The sequence below is a fragment of the Balaenoptera ricei genome, chromosome 11 (assembly GCF_028023285.1).
Source record: "Balaenoptera ricei isolate mBalRic1 chromosome 11, mBalRic1.hap2, whole genome shotgun sequence".
NCBI classification, from domain to species: domain Eukaryota; kingdom Metazoa; phylum Chordata; class Mammalia; order Artiodactyla; family Balaenopteridae; genus Balaenoptera; species Balaenoptera ricei.
In genome coordinates, this window is record NC_082649.1 from 54778351 (window position 1) to 54799118 (window position 20768).

Genomic DNA, 20768 nt, shown 5'->3' on the forward strand with positions numbered 1-20768 from the left:
GACTTAAAAAAAATCATCCTAAAAAATAAAAAATACTCAGGATTTCCAAAGGTGTATAAAAAGCTCCGTATCTTAAAAACAAATAAAAACCTCAGAAGGTCTTTGTATATGAGTTTTAACAGCAATAAGAGATGGACCACAGAACAGCATAAAGTTTAAGGCAATATAAAACTGCAAATTAAAAGCAATGACAATTTCATAAACTAAAAGAGGAATGAATGCATGCTTGCTATAGGAAATTCAATTACAAGAGTAAAAAAATTATAGTTACCCCCTAGATATTAAAAAATCCAATAAAATAATAAAACTCTCAACCCCATGCCCATAATCAGTACTAGTAACTAACTGATTACATGAAAATAATCAGCTAAAGCAAAGAAACAAAAAGATAGCTAATCATATTATCTTAACATCTTATAAGATACATTCATTTACAATCTCTTAATATGGCAGGGTTTATTGCTTTTGACAATGGGTCCTCTGATAGGAGTGCATATGCCTAGATTTTTACAATTTCTTCCCAATCTTTCCCAGTTGTCTTTGTCTAAGCCACTGAACAGAAATTTCGTTAGGGACTGGTCCTTACCAAGCAGTTCCTAAACATTCAACACAGTTTTCATAAAAACAAAGTTCTTTCCACATTCATTAACATATTTTGTTCCTTTATATTACCACTTCTTGCAAATTACTTTGTTACAATAATAAGAGCAACCATTAGGCAAGTTTGAGAACAAACAACGACTCCTAGAAAGTATACATCTCAAGTGGTAGAGGAGACCTGGGCAGATGTACCAGAGCAGAGCCAGCTAACAACCTTAGTGTACTAAAGTGTGGAAGACAGAAAGTTTTACAGAGGAATGGAGAAGTGAAGGGGAGATCAGTATGAAGGATTAGTACAGTGTATATGCAGTTTACTAAGGTATCATACATACAACAGAATGCTAACATCGATACATTAACCCGCCAGCCATAACACAATGTCAAAAACCTTCAAGGGGATGCAGAGCATCTGAACAGATCCCAGATAAGGCCAGAAAAATGTGCCAATGACTAAGGACATACACAGGAAAGTCTAACTTTGAAAGTCACAATTTACTCTAATCATAATTTCTTTATTATGCAGTAATTTCTTATGACTAGGGCCAAATAAGCTAGTAGGGAGTGGTGGGGGAGTAGAATATAATGGCTTTTAAAAGTCCCACAGAAGATGCAGAGACAATAAATGCAGCCTTGTGACTCTCAGATATGACAGCTAGGTCTCTAAACTTGGACATGGGCATTACCAAATTTGGTAAGAACTTGCATGGTCTGAATATTTAACCCTAATCTACCTCACTCTTACTTTGGAGAATCACTTTGTTTAAGCAGAGCTGCTGCTAATGGGAGTGTCTGGGATATACGAATAGTGTAAAGACAGAGGACATTCTGAGCTCCCCATTCTAACCTTGTTTATACCTTGCATGTATTACAAGTAAACCTTTTTACAATCCATGTTTGCCTAATGTTTCCCCTCACCTTGGTTTTGACTGTCTGGCCTACAAAGTAGGAAAAGGATCCTTGCATAGGGAATAAACTGTTGAATGAACTGTTTTATCTCACCATCATCACTCCATTTTCTGATACAGCTTTAAAAAGTTCACCCCAAAATACTATAAAATCCCTTTAGCGCCAGCAAGGAGAATGAATTACATAAGAAGACAGTCAAAAAGAGTAATGGGCCAAGAATAAACTGTTGAATGAACTGTTTTATCTTACAATCATCACTCCATTTTCTGATACAGCTTTAAAAAGTTCACCCCAAAATACTATAAAATCCCTTTAGCACCAGCAAGGAGAATGAATTACATAGGAAGACAGTCAACAAGAGTAATGGGCCTTAATGTCAAATATTACTGCAAGAAAAGGAGAATGGGTGTGCACACCAAGAGGAGATGTATTTAGATAAATTAAGTTTGAGAGCAGGAGCACAAGTAGAGGTTGGGCTGAAAGGACAAGCGAAGCTGGCTTCCAATTCGACTAAAGCTCTTTCAAATATAACTGTGTTAACAATCATACCAGAAAATATTAATGGGCTGAAACAGAACAGAAGAGCTTTGCCCAGCTGTCTAACCACTCTAAAACAGAGATCAGTAATTCTTTTCTGTAAAGGACAAGAGAGTAAATATTTTAGACTTTATGGGCCATATGGTTCCTGTTGCAATTTCTCAACTCTGCCATTGTAGCCTGAAAACAGCCACAGACAATATACAATGAACAAGGTTGTATTCCAATAAAGCTCTATTTGTGGACACTGAAATTTGAATTTCATATAGTTTTCACATGTCACACAATATTATCCTTCTTTTGACTATTTTTAATCATTTAAAGATGTAAAAAATATTCCTAGCTCATGGGTGAAACAAAAACAGACAGTTGGCTGGATTTGGCCTGTGCACTATAGTTTGCTGATCCCTGCTCTAGAATCCACTCTAAGCTGGTAATCACTTGGTTGGGAAGCAGAGGGAGGGGAAGGGGCATTAGAGGGTACTGTCATTCAGGAGATACCATGGTTTCTAGTGTGCCAGACTGCCTAGAGGAGGCATTCTCAGAAATCCTCAAATACTACTTTAAAAGGTTTAAGTATAAAGAGAAAACTCCATTCTACTTAGTCCTTAACTACTAATAAGGTGAAGTGCTGGATACAATGGTGAATGAAACAAAGGGTAAAGTACAGATACAGGAGCAAGGAGAGCAAAGTCTTAGAGATGGAAAGAGGCAGGTTCTTCTCATGCTACAATGAAGCGACTAGCACTGAAGAGAAAGATAAATGCTGGAAAAACAACATGGAGGGAAGTATGTCAGGAACCTTGATGAAATTCATACAAAATCTATAATTTTTAAAGAGAGTTACACTAACGAAAGCACTATCAGTGCTTTTGAAGAGTGCTATGAAAAGACAGAAGAGCTTTCTGGATCCCCAACTTTCTAAGGGAAGTAGGTTGAAAAAGACACTCAGCTGAAAACACAGGACATTTTGATACAAAAGAAGAAAAGATTTTGGGGGCAGAGCCCAGAGTCCAGGGCAAAACCAAGAACAGAAGAGAACACTGATTTAGAGAAGCACACCCAAAGAGAGAATGAAACCTTCATGATGGAACATTCATGACCCCTGTAATAAGGGAACCTGAAAGCAGGTTCCTGTTGGATTTCAAAATTGCTATAAATCAGTGACTACTATGAAGTTCCTGTTCCTTCCCCCAACCTTTTCAAAGAAACTTATTTATCTTATTTATTTTTAAAAAATTTTTGGCTGCATTGGGTCTTTGTTGCCGTGCGCAGCCTTTCTCTAGTTGCGGCGAGCGGGGGCTACTCTTCATTGCGGTGTGCAGGCTTCTCATGGCGTTGGCTTCTCTTGTTGCAGAGCACAGGCTCTAGGCACACGAGCTTCAGTAGTTGTGGCTCGCAGGCTCTAGAGCGCAGGCTCAGTAGTTGTGGTGCACGGACTTATTTGCTCCACGGCATGTGGGATCTTCCCGGACCAGGGCTCGAACCCGTGTACCCTGCACTGGGCAAGTGGATTCTTCACCACTGCGCCACCAGGGAAGCCCTCCTCCCCTTTTTTTAGGAGTGTCTATTATGGTTTTTCTGTCCTGTATGTTGAGTACGTGGGGTGCAAGTAGATGTCTTTTTAGTTCAGAGGCCTCTGCATGGAGAGGAGCCACACCAGAGGAGAGAAACCTCACATGCATCTGGACCTGATGCAGATCAAAGGATCACGGACTTTGAGCCTGATGGTATAATTAGGATGAGACTTTTGGGAAATGTCCATGAGTGCATTTTGTGTGTGGGAGGCATGTAAATTATCGTGGTCAGAGGGCATGCTGCAGTAGGCTGGCTGCAAGGGTAGCTGCAACAATTGCTCTCATTCCTGACAACTGCTCCTTTTACAATGTGACTTTGCAGCTTTCCCTATTGAAAAGTGGAGTTCCCAGTAAAGAGGTGGAGAAGAGTAACTGAGAATTCTGGTTGAGACAAGACCTCGGAGAGGCTGAAGGGGTCCCTGATTGGTGATTCCCCAGTGTCCAGCAGAAAAAAACTTCTCAGAGGAAAGCTTCTGGAATCCCCAATTTGGACCTGAAGGACTTCCACTAATTAAGTTCAAGCAATGAGCTCACAATCAAAGTTCAAATACGTTTGATCCTTGAACAAAACAGGTTTGAACTATGTGGGTCCACTTAAACAAACAGATTTTTTTTTGTTTGAAAACACTGAGCTGTACACTTTGTCTATCTATCTATCTATCTGTCCATCTATCTATCTATTTTTGGCCGCAGGGCATGCAGGACCTTAGTTCCCCGACATTCCAAATAAACCTTTATTTCTAAAACCAGATAGCAAGGACATATTTGGCCTGCTGGCTGTAATTTGCCAAATCCTGGTGTAGATAGAAAACCCAAAATAATATATAGTAAAATCATTAAAAATTAAACTTTAGTTAGGTGACTAGATACAAAATCAAAATATAATAATTGATTTCATTTCTATGCATCAGCAACAAAGTTAGAAATTTTAAATTAAGAAAATACTATGTCGAGGAACCTTGAGGGCATCATGCTGAGTGAAATAAATCAGACAGAGAAAGACAAATACAGTATCATCTCGCTTATATGTGAAATCTAAAAAACAAACAAACAAAAAAAACAAGCACACAGATACAGAGAACAGATTGGTGGTTGCCAGAGGCAAGGGGTGGATGAAATAGGTGAAGGGAGTCAAAAGGTACAGACTTCCAGTTATAAGATAAATAAGCCATGGGATGTAAAGTACAGCATGGTGACTAGAGTTGACACTGTACTGCTTATCTGAAAGTTGCTAAGGGAGTAAATCTCAAAAGTTCTCATCACATGGGAAAAAAAGCTCTGTAACTGTGTATGGTGACGGATGTTAACTAGACTTATTGTGGTGATCATTTTGCAATATATACAAATATTGAATCATTATATTGTACAACTGAAATTGATATAACGTTGCATGTCAACTATACTTCAATTTAAAAAAAAAAAAAGAAAATGTGTTGACTCTATAGATGAATTTGGGGAGAACTCACATCTTTGTAATACTGTTTTCCTATCCAGGAATGTAGTATGTCCATTTATTTATGACTTTTAAAATTTCTTTCAATGAAGTTTTACAATTAAAAAAAATACTATGCTTTCTGGGACTTCCCTGGTGGCACAGTGGTTAAGAATCCACCTGCCAATGCAGGGGACACGTGTTTGAGCCCTGGTCCGGGAAGATCCCACATGCTGTGGAGCAACTAAGCCCCTGCGCCACAACTACTGAGCCTGCACTCCAGAGCCCATGCTCTGCAACAACAGAAGCCACCGCAATGAGAAGCCCACGCACTGCAACGAAGAGTAGCCCCCACTCGCCACAACTAGAGAAAGCCCGCACACAGCCTGAAGACCCAACACAGCCAAAAAAAAACTATGTTTTTTAACATAAAGTAAAAATATTCTGAGGTATCTAGAAATAAACCAAACCAAACAAACAAAAACAAAACAAAAGAAGTGAAAAACCTTGAGGTGGAAAAAAGAATAAATTTTAATGAGACAGTAAAGAACACTAAAATAAATGGATAGATATTGTGTGTTCATGGACAGGAAGACTCAGTATCATAAAGATGTCCAGTCTCCCCAAAGTACTGCCATAATCAAGCCTCCAACAGGGTTTCTTGTGGAAGTTGTCAAGCTGATTCTAAAATCTGGAAGGGCAATGGACCAAGAACTCTTGAGATAATCCTTAAAAGTAAAGGGAGGAAGTACTTGCCCTACCAGAAATGAAGACTTACAAACCTAAGATAATGATGACAGTTAGGTTTTAGTGCAGGGATAGGCCAACTAATCAAATGAACAAAATACAAACTTCGAAAACAGACCCACAAATGTACAAAAATTTGATACACGACAAAGAAGTGATTCAGATCAACAAGGAAAGTAATTCAATAATAATGCCTAAAATTCAACAAAATGCTGAGATAATGGATTATCTAGTAAAAAAAAAAAAAAGGTTATTTCCTTACCCAATTTTAAAACTTACAGTAGACATTCTGATTCCCATGGGAAAATGGTAGTCATCCAAATTCAAATCAAATGTTTTACTAAATACTCCGAAAACCAGAGATCAAAAAGGAAAAACAAATAAAACTGTCCACAGCACATACTTGTAATACAAGTTCTCACTTCAAACTTCAATTTACAGGTAAATGGGGAAATATAAACATCCAAAACCAGCAATATCAATTACAGAGTCCTCACTGGAGAGAAAAATCCGAGGCATTTGTATGGAAGAGGAGGATCTTGGCAGTGGAGTACAAAGACATCAAATATGGTTCCCCTCAGAACAAGAGGTAAGTAGCACTTAGAAGGGGGAGGTATTCCTTCAAAGCTTGGTGGATAAAGGAAAGGAAGAAAGAGAAGATAACAGTTCTATTGAAATGAGATGGTATCACAGAATCAGAAGCACTGAATAGAAAGCCTTCCATGTATCATTTAGAAAAGAAGTTGCATTTCACTATACCAACAGAAGAGGGCATTCCTGAACTAACAAACAGTAAATTTTTCATTCTGGCCCCACAGAATCACTTATTAAAAAATATTTTTAGGACATCTGAGGAAATTTGAATATAGAATGAAGTGCTTAAAAGGAGGTATATAGTTAGAATAAACTCACAGCAAATAAAAGGGCTTAAAGGAACAAGTTAAATATCACCACAAAAAAATCAGACAAATCCACAGCATGGGACAATCTAAAAGACAACTGGCATAGACTCTTTAAAAAAAAAGGTCAATGTCATGGTATAAAAACTGGTGAAGGGATTGTTTTATACATAATATTATGGAATTTTCTGGCATATGATAATTGTATTATGGTTATAATGAAGCACACCTTTAAGTCTTAGCAGGCGTATATTAAATATTTATGGCTGAAATGTCATGATGTCTACAATTTACTTTCCAACTGTTGAGTTTTGGAAAAAAAAAGAATATGTGTGGGAATATATCTATATGGAGATGGTTAAAACAAATATGACAAAATGCTAGTTACTAAATCTAGGTGATGAGTGTTTACTGCATGCCAACTTTTCTATATGCTTAAAATTTTTCATAATAAAAAGTTTGGGAAACCACTCACTAAAAAGCTAGAATAAGTACAGATAAACATCAGGAACATCAGTAACCAAAATATATCCAGTTAGTAGTATCTCAATTCAATGGAGTAAAGAATGTTTTATCCAATTGCATGGACATTAACTTGCCCATACATAAGGAAGAAAAGAAATTAAAATGAATATATTGTCACTTTATACAAAAAAAAAATTCCAGATATACTGAACAAACTAAATGTAAAATAATTTATGTTTTAGAATAAATTAGACTATTTGTATAAACTTTCGGGACTAGACAATAGTCCTTCTTATTCAAGACAGGAAATTGGGAAGTTAAAAAAAAAAAAAAAAAGGATAGATATTTTACCTACCAAAACAAAAATTTTTAAATTTTGACAGAAAAATGCCATAGACAAAGGAGAGACTGAAGAAACATTTGTAACTTTTAATAAAAGCATAAAAGGCCTAATATTTTAAAAACTGTAACAAACTGATGAGAAGACCAAACAGCCCAATTAAAAAATGGGCAAATAATAACAAATTACAAGTCACACAAGAGGATATGCTAATCCCTATTAATGAATTTATATATTCTGAATCTCACTGGAATATAAACTCTGGGAGGACAGGGTCTTTCTTCTGTTCACTGATATTTCCCAGAGATTACGAGAGTAGCAGCATACTAAAAGCTTTCAGTAAACATTTGCTAGCTGCTGGCTGGCTGGACAGGCGGATGAGGATTAAGAAAAAGAAGTACCATTTTTCACCCATCAAAATGAACCTGTTATATTCAAGGCTGGAGAAGGTAAAATAATGTCTTTATTAAAATTAAAAGCACATGATTCACTTTGTTATAAAGCAGAAACTAACACACCATTGTAAAGCAATTATACTCCAATAAAGATGTTAAAAAAAAAAAATTAAAAGCACACACAACCTTGACCAGGCAACCTCATTTAGAGGAGTCTATTCTACAGATCAGAAGCACCAGAATGACCAAATACATAAGTACATGTAGACCTGCATTCTTTGTAATGGCATAAAGTTGCAAACAACCTGAATGACACTGACAGAGAAATAGTTTATTAAATCATGGAACAGCAATAATGTGGAATACTGTATAGCTATTAAAAGAATGTGATAGCTCTCATTCTTGATGCTGAAGGACGGAAGGATGTTTTGTGGAAAAAATGCAAGTTGCAAAGTGTTTACTAGTATGTTTAATGGGGGCAAAAATAAAATCTAATCTGAATACCTACACAAATAAAAATGGAGTAAGATGTGGAAGGATTTCATACATAACACTGGGCAATGAGATTAGAAAAGCAAGACGGTATGCAAGTTTTTTTTTCTAAACATTTCTCTAATGTTAGACTTGTTAACAGTGAGTATGCATTTTATATTTAAAAAAATCAAATTATGCCATTCAATTTATTAGTAAGAAATACATAATTTGGTTCTAAAAAAGAAAAATGCCAAGTTAATGGAAAAAATTAAATTTACAACATGCCCATCATAGAAATAATGCTTCTTACCAATTCAGTAATATAATGTAATAAATATAAGTTGGAATTGTAAGTTATTACAAACTTCTACTTTATATGGATCAAGTATAACAAATCTAACTAATGGAAAATCCCCCACATGTGTGATCTATATTAATGATATTTCACTCTTTTCTGAGGCAAACCTTGAAATCAATTTGCCTACCTATATGACACTATAATTATCTAACACTTAAATCTCAGTCAAAAAGTATAGGCAAATGAAGTATGGAAAGGCCAAAACACTAAAAACCACTAACACTGGTTGGTGGGATAATGAGCATGGACAGATATTGTAATTTCTTTTCCAATTTCTTTTCTGCTTTTTTTCTTGAGCATTCCTATGGTCTCCTCAGTGCCTAACATGAAGCCTTGCACACAGTAAGCTCTACGTACAGATGTAGATAAAGACAATAACTCATCTGTGAAGAGACTGGGTCTTCAATATGTCTACTAATTTTAATCAAAATAGTTTGGCTGTTTATATTAATTTCCCCCCCTCTCAACATTCTGAATGCTTCAAAAAATAAACCTTGCACAATGAAATTTCTTTGACTTTAAGTCTTGCACAAGAGGTAAAACAAAACTGAGGTCAAAGAAAATGACTACAGCAAAACACACATATTCTTAGACACAGTAGGCCATTGGGCAGTTTATTGATTTATATTTATAATAACTTATTGGTTAATTATTCAAATCTTATTTACCTTAAAACAATAGTTAAGAGAGAGAGCACCAGGGCATCTTATGATGAATGACATGGGATTCACAGAAATTTAAGACAGAATGGTGACTGGCCAATCCTTAAATTCCAAATGTCATTAATAGTGTTTTGCTATATGGGATAAAAATATGAAATATGTATTATATGCAGTATTAGTGAGGAGATGACCCAGAGATAATCCAAAAAGCCCTTGACAGTGGGCCAAACACTGGGCCCTTGTTTCATCTCTGCTAATAACTAACTGATCTTGGATACATCATTTAACTTTCTGAGGCTTAGTCTCTTCATCTGAACTGCGGTCAGATCATCTTTTAAGATCCCTTCAAGGCTAAAATCTTTTGGGTTTAGTATCATTCCCTGTCATTAGGGGGAAGAAAGGAGGAAGAAAATGAGCAAAACAAAATACACAAACAGAAAAGTTATTTGGTTTTACATAAGTTCAAAAACAAGAAATTGAGGTTTACGAATTAAAAATTTAGATTTCAAGATTAAACAACAAATTCTGTGAGATTTGTTTTATCAAATATATACTGATTTTCATGATCTTTATTTGTTTAAAAGGAAAAACATCTTTGTTGTTTGCATCACAGGGAAAAATGGGAACGATTAGCATAATTTGTGGAAAACAGATATTTAGACATTCTTAATAAAACCTCAGGTAAGACATAAAGTAAAACTAATATAAAATACCCTAAAGACGAGTAAGTACTACCGAATTTGAAAAGACAGTAATTAACCAATTGTAAGAATTCGAAGTTAAAACCATTTCAAAGTAGTCTTTGATATTAGATGGAAACAATAGAGAGAAAATACTCTGTCTGCTTGAATGAATGGGTAAGTGAGAGAGAACAACAGAACTTTGACAATTGATGATTTGGTTAATGATGTGTTTCAATGATTACATACAAGCCTCAGTGACAAATCACTAACGTCAGAATCTGGTACTAATGATAAACAAAAACAATTATATCATCATCTAATTCAATTTTTATTTTTAGAAAAGAATAGCAGCCAAAATAATTGGTACAGGAATAAGGACATGATAACTCAGTAAGCTTTAAAAAGGCAATTTCAAAAAGAAAACTCTAAAAAGTATTTCCATTTATAGTGAAAAAATTACCAGTTTGCTTACTTCCAAATATTCTATTTTGCTGGAAATCGTACTAGTTGGGGTTTAAAATGACTGATTTGTGGACCCTGAAAGTAGTGATCATTCCTGTAGATTATAACCTCAGAGCTTTAAGATCTAGAAGAGTCCTTATTTACCCAGTGAGATTAGTGTTGGTGGCAGTATAGCAACGTGATTTTTGCGCCTCATCCACTTACTAGATGCATGACCTGTTCAAGTTGCTTAAATTCTCTGAACTTTAGTTTGCTCATCAGTAAAACTGAGATAAAGTACCTAACTCAAGAGTTCTGAGGTTTAAATGAGAGAACATAAGTAAAAACATCCCCCAATTTTTAAAAACTATTACCTAAAATACTATAGAGATGTAAGTATTACAAATAATCAGGTATATTCAGCAATTGTATTGAAGCCATTAAGCCAAAAGGAGGGAAAATATGTTTATCTAAATTCCTATTATGAAGTCACAAATGTTATTCAGAAAATGGACTATTTAAGGGAATTCAATTTATCCTTATACTAATTAGCAAAGCACAAAGGTAACACTTTTGACATCCACATAATATGGATTTTTATAGCCATGATATATTTGGAAAAGGTTATGGGAGCAACCCATAACCTTTTCTTTTTTAATTCTCCTTGGTTTAAAAGCCCCACAATTACAATATGAGTAGAAAAGGTTGGCACACCGAGGCAAAGAACAAAACAAGACTAACACACACTAAAGATTAAACACAGGTCCTACTGGCTTTAACTGGCTAGGATACTTTGCTAAAAATAGCATACATCTCTTTAATCTTGACATATATCTCTGGGAGAAGTGAAGTAAATTAAACTCCAAAACTTCAGAGTAGATTCAATCAGGATTCCGAAGAAGCTCACTTTACTTTTATTTTGGTAATCCTTCTGAAAAGAAATTTGTTAAACTCAGTGGACTGTGAGTGGCTTATACCACTATTGTATACCTCCGCCTACCATACTCCTTTAATTAGGAACTAATCATACCTGTTTATCATATACCAAGGAGTAGCAAATAAAATGCCTGGACTAAATCACCATTACTCCATGTAAAGTTATGAGAAAGAAACTGTACAGTCTAGAAAACACAATAGTTATAAAGAGAGACAGGACAACCTTTAAGTATTTGAAAGTATCATGTTAACAGATAATTCATCTTCCCTGCCTAAGTTACAAGGAGGCAGATTTTAATGCAATATAAAAAAATAATTAACTTATCCAGAATTGAAATGGCTTATAACTTTTCTGGAGGATACTATGCCAAACTGAAAGAACACAAGAAATCCCTGTAACTTTTGATTAAGTAAACTTTAAAAATTTATTCCAAGGAAATGATTGGAGATATGCTAATAAAATATATACTTAAAAGAATGATGGCACCGTTTATAACTGCAGAAAACGTGAAAGCAGCCTAGATGAACACTAGCCATGAATAGTTTTAAATTAATAATTTAAGACAATGAGGAAATGATCAGGGTAAGGTAAAATATTAATGAGACAAAAGGTATACAAAACTACAAAAGGAAGGGTGCCAATTCTGTCCTCCTCCTGAGAAAATATTTGTATGTGTAAAAATAGTTAGAAAAGTTATTATAAAAATAACTGGAACAAAGTACATCATAATTTATCAGTTGATTATGTCTATACGTAGTGGTACTGCAGATTGTTTTTGTCCCAAATTTTAATCCATGAGCACATATTTAATCAGATGCTGAATAATCATCTATCAGGAATATTTTGAAAGGGATTGCTATACTTGAATAGTAAATTTAACTATATGACTCCCAATGTCCCTTCTAACTCAAAGATTCTACAACTCTAAGAAAACATTTTACAACTAATTTAAAAATCAATAAGCTTCTGCCAAGAACAAAAAGATCTAAAGTTAAATTTTCAAAGAAGGGCTGACAGCCAAGAATAACATTAATTTCTGAAGCAATATCAGTATCCTCTAATAGCTTTTTTCTTACAAAAATGGGCAATGAACCTAAATGAGCTATGGCAAACAAAAGAAATAAACAAACTAAAAATTGCAGAATGAATACGCAATTGCCAAAAGACTGAGGAGGAAGAAGTGGAGGAAGAGGAGAATGAAAAAAGAATGAAGGTCTCTCCCTTATTTTTATCAAAAGGGCCACTGCCAGGATGGAGAATATAATCTGTATGAGTGATTAATGACTACAATCATGAAAGCTACCTACATTCTCATATCTGGTAGGACTACAAATCAGAGAAGGGGGGAATGGCATTAAGAAAGTCTGCTGTTTCTTTAAAAAGAAATCTGATTTTATCAATTTGATTAAATCAGAATTAAGTGACCTTTGGTAGGTAAACTACAATCTTCAATTTTCATCTAAGAAAAGAAAGTAAAACATGAAAATCAGAGCTAATTATAAACTACTGGCTCAGATTCACAAAAATGTTAAATATTTTCACCATGAATTTCAAATATTAATCCATTTTAAGTCAAATAAGACAATTTCATAAAATAATTATCATAGTATCATAGATTGGAAACCTATACCTCAAAATAAAGAAAAAAATATTCCCCTTGTAGTAAGTGAAGGTAGCCATTTGTTACAAAAGTAAGAAAGCAAAGAATGTCATTTACTTTTTACCAGAAATAAGTAAGAATGCATAATAGACATCATGTAATAGGATATAATAACTAACATCTGAATGAGAATACACTCCTATAATTGCAAAACAAAAAGAAAATAATTAAAATACTAAAGTATAAATTACTCGAAATATCCAGAGAAATCAATATGACATTTCTATTAAACAGTATTTTATTTATCTATTTATTTATATGCATGCAAATATGTGTGTGTGTATACCTATACCATACCATCTTTCTTGCTGGTTACATGACATATTAGTTAAAGATATTTAAGATGAAATATTTATAATAGTTTTCCTATATTTAGAATATCATATGACATAGAAAATAACGTTTGGTTGTATAAAAAGATCAAGAGAACACAACTTAGAGAACCTGGTCAAAATATAGTTTATTTTTCTTTCATTTTTTGCTTTTACTAAAAGAACTACAGACAGAAAAAACAAAATCCTGAAGACCATGACTTTCCCACCAGCTATCATAAACAAGGAAAAATCTGTTTTCCCAAATTATAACTAACACACAAATTTATTAACAAAAAAGGGAAAGAAAGGAACTATTGTCTTTTTAGTATTAAATATTTACCCTTTTTCTTATAGGATTCATTTTACCATAAAAACCTGGCAAAACTAGCACCTGAAAAGGACTCACAACTTTCTAATTAGTATATGAAAAAATACTCATTAAAAATTCAAAGATTAGACAATATGCTAGAAATAGTTTTAAAATGATCAAAGAATGTACTATGTTCTGTATAACTGCATAAAACCTATTTTTTCCTATTTATTATTATCTAATCCAGAAAATATTTTTGAGGCAATTTTACTTGACCACCACCCATTTCCTATTGTGACAAACTATTCAATACCCAGTATCTTCAAACATTTTTCCAATGTTAGAGTATTTAAGACTCATGCCCTAGATGAATATATAAGAACATTACATAAAACAATATTTCTTTAACAACTAAAGCATCTGAAAATAGCCAAATTCTGAAAAACCTGCTCTCTCCTCAAAAACAAAAAACAAAACAAAACCCAAACCCAAAAAATTCCCTTAAATATCTTTTTATGGCTTCTGAAAAATAAATACTCTCAAGAAAACACAAACTCACATATGTTCTGACAGGAAATATCAAAATACAATATTTTAAACATTTTCAAAAAGGCAGCACTTCTTCTGTGTGTTGCAACAGACTCTCCAGACCTGCAGTCCTGCTGCAGTCATGAATAAACATATTCCTCTAAAGTTCTAAGTATGTGTGGCCATATCAAGGGCATGAGGCATGCATATCAGATTTGAAATGGATTTACATTACCTCCAACCTTAGGGCCACCTGCTGAACCAGGCTTCCTTGCACTGTTGACAGGATTTCCGGATGTTTTAGGTGCAGGAACCTTGAAGGCTGAAGCAGCTGATGATGGCCTATTTCCATCCACTGATTCTTCATCATCAAAGCTTTTATCTGCACAAATCATTAGAAAAATGTATTTTAAGAGAACTAAGCTTTGCTCAATTTTCCATAAGACTCAAAATCAAATAAAGCTATATATATAAGTCATTAATTTCTATGATATATAATACAAAATAAAGCTCCTTTGAATAAGCATTTATATATTGACTAACACTATATAAAATAACCCAGTATAATTTAAAATCAGTCTGCAATATTATATTTCCTACCTACATATATTAAGTCAAAACATAAAACCGAATACATTAACTCTAAGAATAGTAAAAAGCATTTTTCGTTTCTTTGCTACTCATGTAAGCATTTTCCGCCAGCTCCTCCCATACTGCATCTTCCAGCACACCCTGCCTTATTCCTTATACCCAGATTCTGCAACTTACAATCACAGATCCGTTTGCAAATCAGTCGCCTCATTCCTCTGAAAGCTCTTAATTTTCCTCACCCTAGGATGCTCTGAATAGTTCACATGGCCAAATACAATAGATTTGATACTAATCAAAGATTCTATCAAAAACAGACAGCAACAACCACAGAACCACCACTGAGGTTTGTGCCGGCATTTTTCTTTCTCTTCCCTGCCCTAGGTGCTGTAACAGCCAATCAGCTACAAGGTGACATCATCTTATGGCAGCTACTGCCAGATGAAAGGTAAAAATTCTCCATGTCTTTTAAAAAATCCTCCATGTAGTTGCAATCCTTAGTCTGTATAAAAATTTCAAGGGCATTCAATACTAAAGGTTTATAAACCTACATTTGTTTTCTCCTATTTAATTCACATGAAAATTTATACAAATAGAAAATGTTTTCTGCAATATTCAATCTGCTGGAGTGCTTATTATTGCATCAGTAAAAATACGGAGTATCACAGTGCTCATTACTGGCATAATTAACTATGTAATCTTACAATTTGCTGTTTATTTAGGCCACAGAAACCAAACTGAACAATTTGTTCTCATAAATGATTCTAAAATATTCTACAAAGCTCCTTCTGGAATATTTATGAATAACCACACAAGTATAACCTCCTTATACAAAATGAACCCACCCACCCCCACCCCACCCTCCAAATCACAAGATGTATGCATTTTACTCGTCCAAGAAGATGGTTTTCTCTAGGACCCTGCACAAACCAACCACGACAAACAAGATGGGCGAGGCAGAGAAGGAGCTTTACCACAGGCTTCAGATCAACGTGCCAGAATCTCTTCCTTTCAGTCTGCATCCCTTACCTATGCAAACACCCAAATCGAGCAGAATAAAATCATCCCTACAAAGGACTGCAAGTCCAACTATTGAATATATTTTAAAATATATATACCAGACAAGTGTTAAGACTGTTTTATTTATTGGAAAAAAGAATCAAACAGATACCCATTAAATTTACTATTCAGTAGACACCCATAAACCACATTCCATTTCAGCAAGTGTTTTTCTTAAATAGCACAACTTGTAGGAAAAAAGTATCTTCTAGTTAAAAAAATATATATATATTTTTTAGCATAATGCTATTGGGGAGCCAGTTTGGATCAATTAAAACCTATGCTCTATAGAGACTGCTCTGTTAAAAACAGTAATACAATCCCAAATAAGCTTTTATTTGCCACTACCATATTGAAACAAAAAAATGTAGCTAAGAGGGACAGAGTATATACACAAATCTACAGAGAGAGAGGTACTAAAACTTGAGTAGCCAGAAGTTTCCATGGAAACGGTGTTCTCTGTTCCCACACACACACACAAGAATTAAAATGAGTAAATATCTCTACTGCTTAAAAATAATTAACTCAACATTCTTAAACTCTTAGGAAATTAATTTTTACCTTTTTATCAAAACAAGGCAGAGAAAAGTATACAGATTAAAGTACGCAGCTCAATTAATTTTCACAAAAGGAATATGCCAGTGTAACCAGTCTCCAGACCAACAGATCACTATCAGCATCCTGTAAGCACCCTCACTGACCCCCGCAAAAGTCACTATTTCCTACCAAAGCTAACTAGTCTTGACTTGTAACACCACAGTCGGTTTTGCCCATTTTTGATCTTTATATAAAAGGAATCATATAATAGGTACTCTAGTACCTAGCTACTTTTCACTCAATATAATATTTAGAAAATGCATTTTCATTGCTTATAGTTTTATTGTGCATGAATGTGCCACAAGTTATTAATATCCATTCTACTGTTGATGGACATATGAGTTGTGGCCAGTCTGAGATTATTATAAAATAGTGTTCCTAAGAGGTAAGCAAAGTCAAAGGGTTCTAAGGCTTTTAGTATTAATATGGAAGTAGTAAACACAGTAATTTATTTTAGGTTGTATAAAGTCAAAGATGCATATTGTAACTTCTAGGGCAGTGGTACTCAAAATGTGGTCCCAGATCATCATCTGGCAATTTGTTAGAAATGCAAATTATTAGGCCCCAACTCAGATCTACTGAATCAGAAACTCTGGAGATGGGGACCCTGCAATCTGTGTATTAACAAGTCCTCCTAGTGATTATGATGCACGCTCAAGTTTCAGAACCACAGCCCTACGGCAGGAATACACAAACTTTTTCTATAAAGGGCCATATAGTAAATATTTTAGGCTTTGCAAATCATACATATATGTAGTCTCTCTGCACAACTACTCAATTATGCCACTGTAGTGTTAAAGCAATGATACCACGACATGTAAACAAATGGGTGTGGCTGTGTTTCAATAAAATTTTATGTACAAAAACAGAAGGGCAGCTGGATTTGGCCTGCAAGCAATAGTTTGCCAAACCACTAAAATAAGAGTAAATATATACATAAATAAACAACTAGAAGAAAAATAAATAATAAAAAAGATTTGATTAATTGAAAAGATTCAGGAAGAGACAAAAAGATAAAACAAGTGGATAAAAATAGAAATAAAAGATAAAGTGGCAAAAATAAAATCAAATACATCAGTAACTGCCTTAAAAGTAAATGAACTAAATATTCCAAGTAAAAGACCAAGACTGAATTTTTAAAAACAGGTTGCTTAAATGAGATATACTTTACATATAAGGATCACATAAAATTTAAAAAGTAAAATGATGAGACAGACAGACCATGGCAAACACCAACCAAAAGAAAGTTGGCATAGCTATACTAATTTCAAACAAAGCACCTTGAAGAAGCATTACTAGAGATAAAGGGAGACTTTTTAATAATGATTTAGGAGCCCAATCCAATAGGAGGAAAAAAAATTAACCCTACATTTTTACGCACCCATAACACATCTTCAAATATATAAAGCAAAAAATGAAGAACTAAAAGGAAAAATAGACAAATCTACAAACACAGAGGGAAATAAATTTTTACGCACTTCCCATAAGATTATACCTTTCTTGACCATAAGCTAGCTAAAAGAATTCATAAAACTAGGGGCTTCCTTGGTGAAGCAGTGGTTAAGAATCCGCCTGCCAATGCAGGGGACACAGGTTTGAGCCCTGGTCTGGGAAGATCCCACATGCCGCAGAGCTACTAAGCCCGCGAGCCACAACTACTGAGCCCATGTGCCACAACTACTGAAGCCCACGTGCCTAGAGCCCGTGCTCCGCAACAAGAGAAGCCACCGCAATGAGAAGCCCGCGCACTGCAACAAAGAGTAGCCCCCACGCGTCCCAAGTAGAGGAAGCTTGCACGCAGCAATGAAGACCCAACACAGCCAAAAATAAATATAAATTAAAAAAAAAAAAAAAAGAATTCATAAAACTAATTCATCATCACAAGCCCCCAAATTTAAAATGTTCTGTAGTTTAGTTTATATATAGGTTATAAATATTACAGGCTTAAAAAGATTTTAATAATTATAAAATATCAGAACAAATCCTATATTTCTTCAGAGCACCTACCACTTCCTGAAATAACAGCTTCTTCTGAGTGAACCAGAAGGTGGACTGGAAGCCGGCAGGAACTTTGTCTTGTTTATACTGTAACACCAGCACCTAGAACAATCCTGGGGTAACTGTCATAGCTAACGCTTCCTCCTACTCCCCACCTCTGCCCCCCTAGAGTTTATTCTCAACATAATGTCCTGAGTTGAACAAAGTTACATCACATTGCTGCTCAAAATCCTCCTATGACGCCATAAAAAGGCCTACCAGGACTCCAAGATCTGTGAGACCTTAGATACCACGTAGGTCTCTCCAACCTCATCTCCTATTCACTCTCCACCTTTCTCTCCAACCAGTCCCATTAGTCTTCTTGCTGTGACTCATATCAGGGGCTCTGCACCTGTTTGCCAAGAATGCTCCTCCCCTCCATAGCCACACTGCTTACTCACCTCCTTCATGTGTTTGTTCATCTATGAGTTTCTCAATTAGGTCCCCTTTGGATACTAAGATTATAAACTTTCCACCATCCTGATGCTACTGATCTATCCCTACCTCCCTGCTTTATTTCTCTCTCTAGCACTTACCATTTACATATTTTACTTATTTTATTACCTGCCTCCTCCCACTGAAATGCATTATCTATTAGAGTGAGAACTTTGGTCTATTTTGCACACTGCCATATCTCCAACATGTAGAACAGCACTCAGAACAGCATTTTTCATAGTACAGAGACACTCTGTCTCCAGTAAAAGTGTTACTAGGTTATTTGAAATGAAACACCAAAGACAAACAACTATAAACACTGGATAAAATGTACATTTACAAAAGTCTTCTTAAAAACCTAGACCTAAATAGACATTTCTCCAAAGAAGATATACAGATTGCCAAAAAACACATGAAAAGATGCTCAACATCACTAATCATTAGAGAAATGCAAATCAAAACTACAATGAGGTATCACCTCACACCAGTCAGAATGGCCATCATCAAAATATCTACAAACAATAAATGCTGGAGAGGGTGTGAAGAAAAGGGAACCCTCTTGCACTGTTGGTGGGAGTGTATACTGATACAGCCACTATGAAGAACAGAATGGAGGTTCCTTAAAAAACTAAAAATAGAACTACCATACGACCCAGCAATCCCACTACTGGGCATATACCCTGAGAAAACCGTAATTCAAAAAGAGTCATGTACCACAATGTTCATTGCAGCTCTATCTACAATAGCCAGGACATGGAAGCAACCTAAGTGTTCATCAACAGATGAATGGATAAAGAAGATGTGGCACATATATACAATGGACTATTACTCTGCCATAAAAAGAAACGAAATTGAGTTATCTGTAGTGAGGTGTATGGACCTAGAGTCTGTCATACAGAGTGAAATAAGTCAGAAAGAGGAAAACAAATACCATATGCTAACACATATATATGGAATCTAAAAAAAAAAAAAAATGGTCATGAAGAACCTAGGGGCAAGACGGGAATACAGACACAGACCTACTAGAGAATGGACTTGAGGATACGGGGAGGGGGAAGGGTAAGCTGGGACAAAGTGAGAGAGTGGCATGGACCTATATACACTACCAAACGTAAAATAGATAGTTGGTGGGAAGCAGCCGCATAGCACAGGGAGATCAGCTCGGTACTTTGTGACCACCTAGAGGGGTGGGATAGGGAGGGTGGAAGGGAGGGAGACGCAAGAGGGAAGAGATATGGGGACATATGTATAACTGATTCACTTTGTTATAAAGCAGAAACTAACACACCATTGTAAAGCAATTATACTCCAATAAAGATGTTTTTAAAAAAAACAACTCAGTAGGCTCACACTGGTAGTACTCCCAAGCAATAGCAAAAGCAAATGCAAACTTTTCCTGGAAGAAATTCTCTGGCCTCACATTATTTGCCCAAATAATTTTCCAAAGATCACTTGGCATGACAGGAAACAAGACACCATGAGCAAGAATAAACAGAAAGAAACAGACAATAGGAACAGATCCTAGAATTATCAAGGTCCTAGAATTTCGAATTCAAATTTTAGAATTATTAAGCACAGGCTATAAAACACCTGTACTTGGAAGCTTTTACTAGGCAAGCTTGAAAATAACTCAGGGATAAGAAAGTTATTTTCAAAGTGACATAGATTTTTTTTTAAAACAACCAAAACAGAACTTCTAAAATTAAAAATACAATAACTGAAATTTAAATTCAGTAGGCAGGCATAACAGTAGATTTTAGACACAGCTCAAGGGATCATTAGTGAAC

At 35.0% G+C, this 20768-nt stretch overlaps 1 protein-coding gene across 19 annotated transcripts in view; it reads right to left on the reverse strand.

Annotated features, from left to right (window-relative positions):
- CLASP2 (cytoplasmic linker associated protein 2) overlaps positions 1 to 20768 on the reverse strand; it is a 178236-nt gene that overhangs the window by 110972 nt on the left and 46496 nt on the right. For 13 of the 19 annotated variants that reach the window (XM_059939097.1, XM_059939104.1, XM_059939101.1 and 10 more), the window contains one exon: positions 14501 to 14647. In XM_059939097.1, the coding sequence (XP_059795080.1) occupies positions 14501 to 14647 (147 nt within the window). Of the gene's footprint in view, positions 1 to 14500; positions 14648 to 15033; positions 15158 to 20768 lie in introns of those variants that run through there. The other 6 variants (XM_059939109.1, XM_059939112.1, XM_059939108.1 and 3 more) reach the window with 3 other exon arrangements.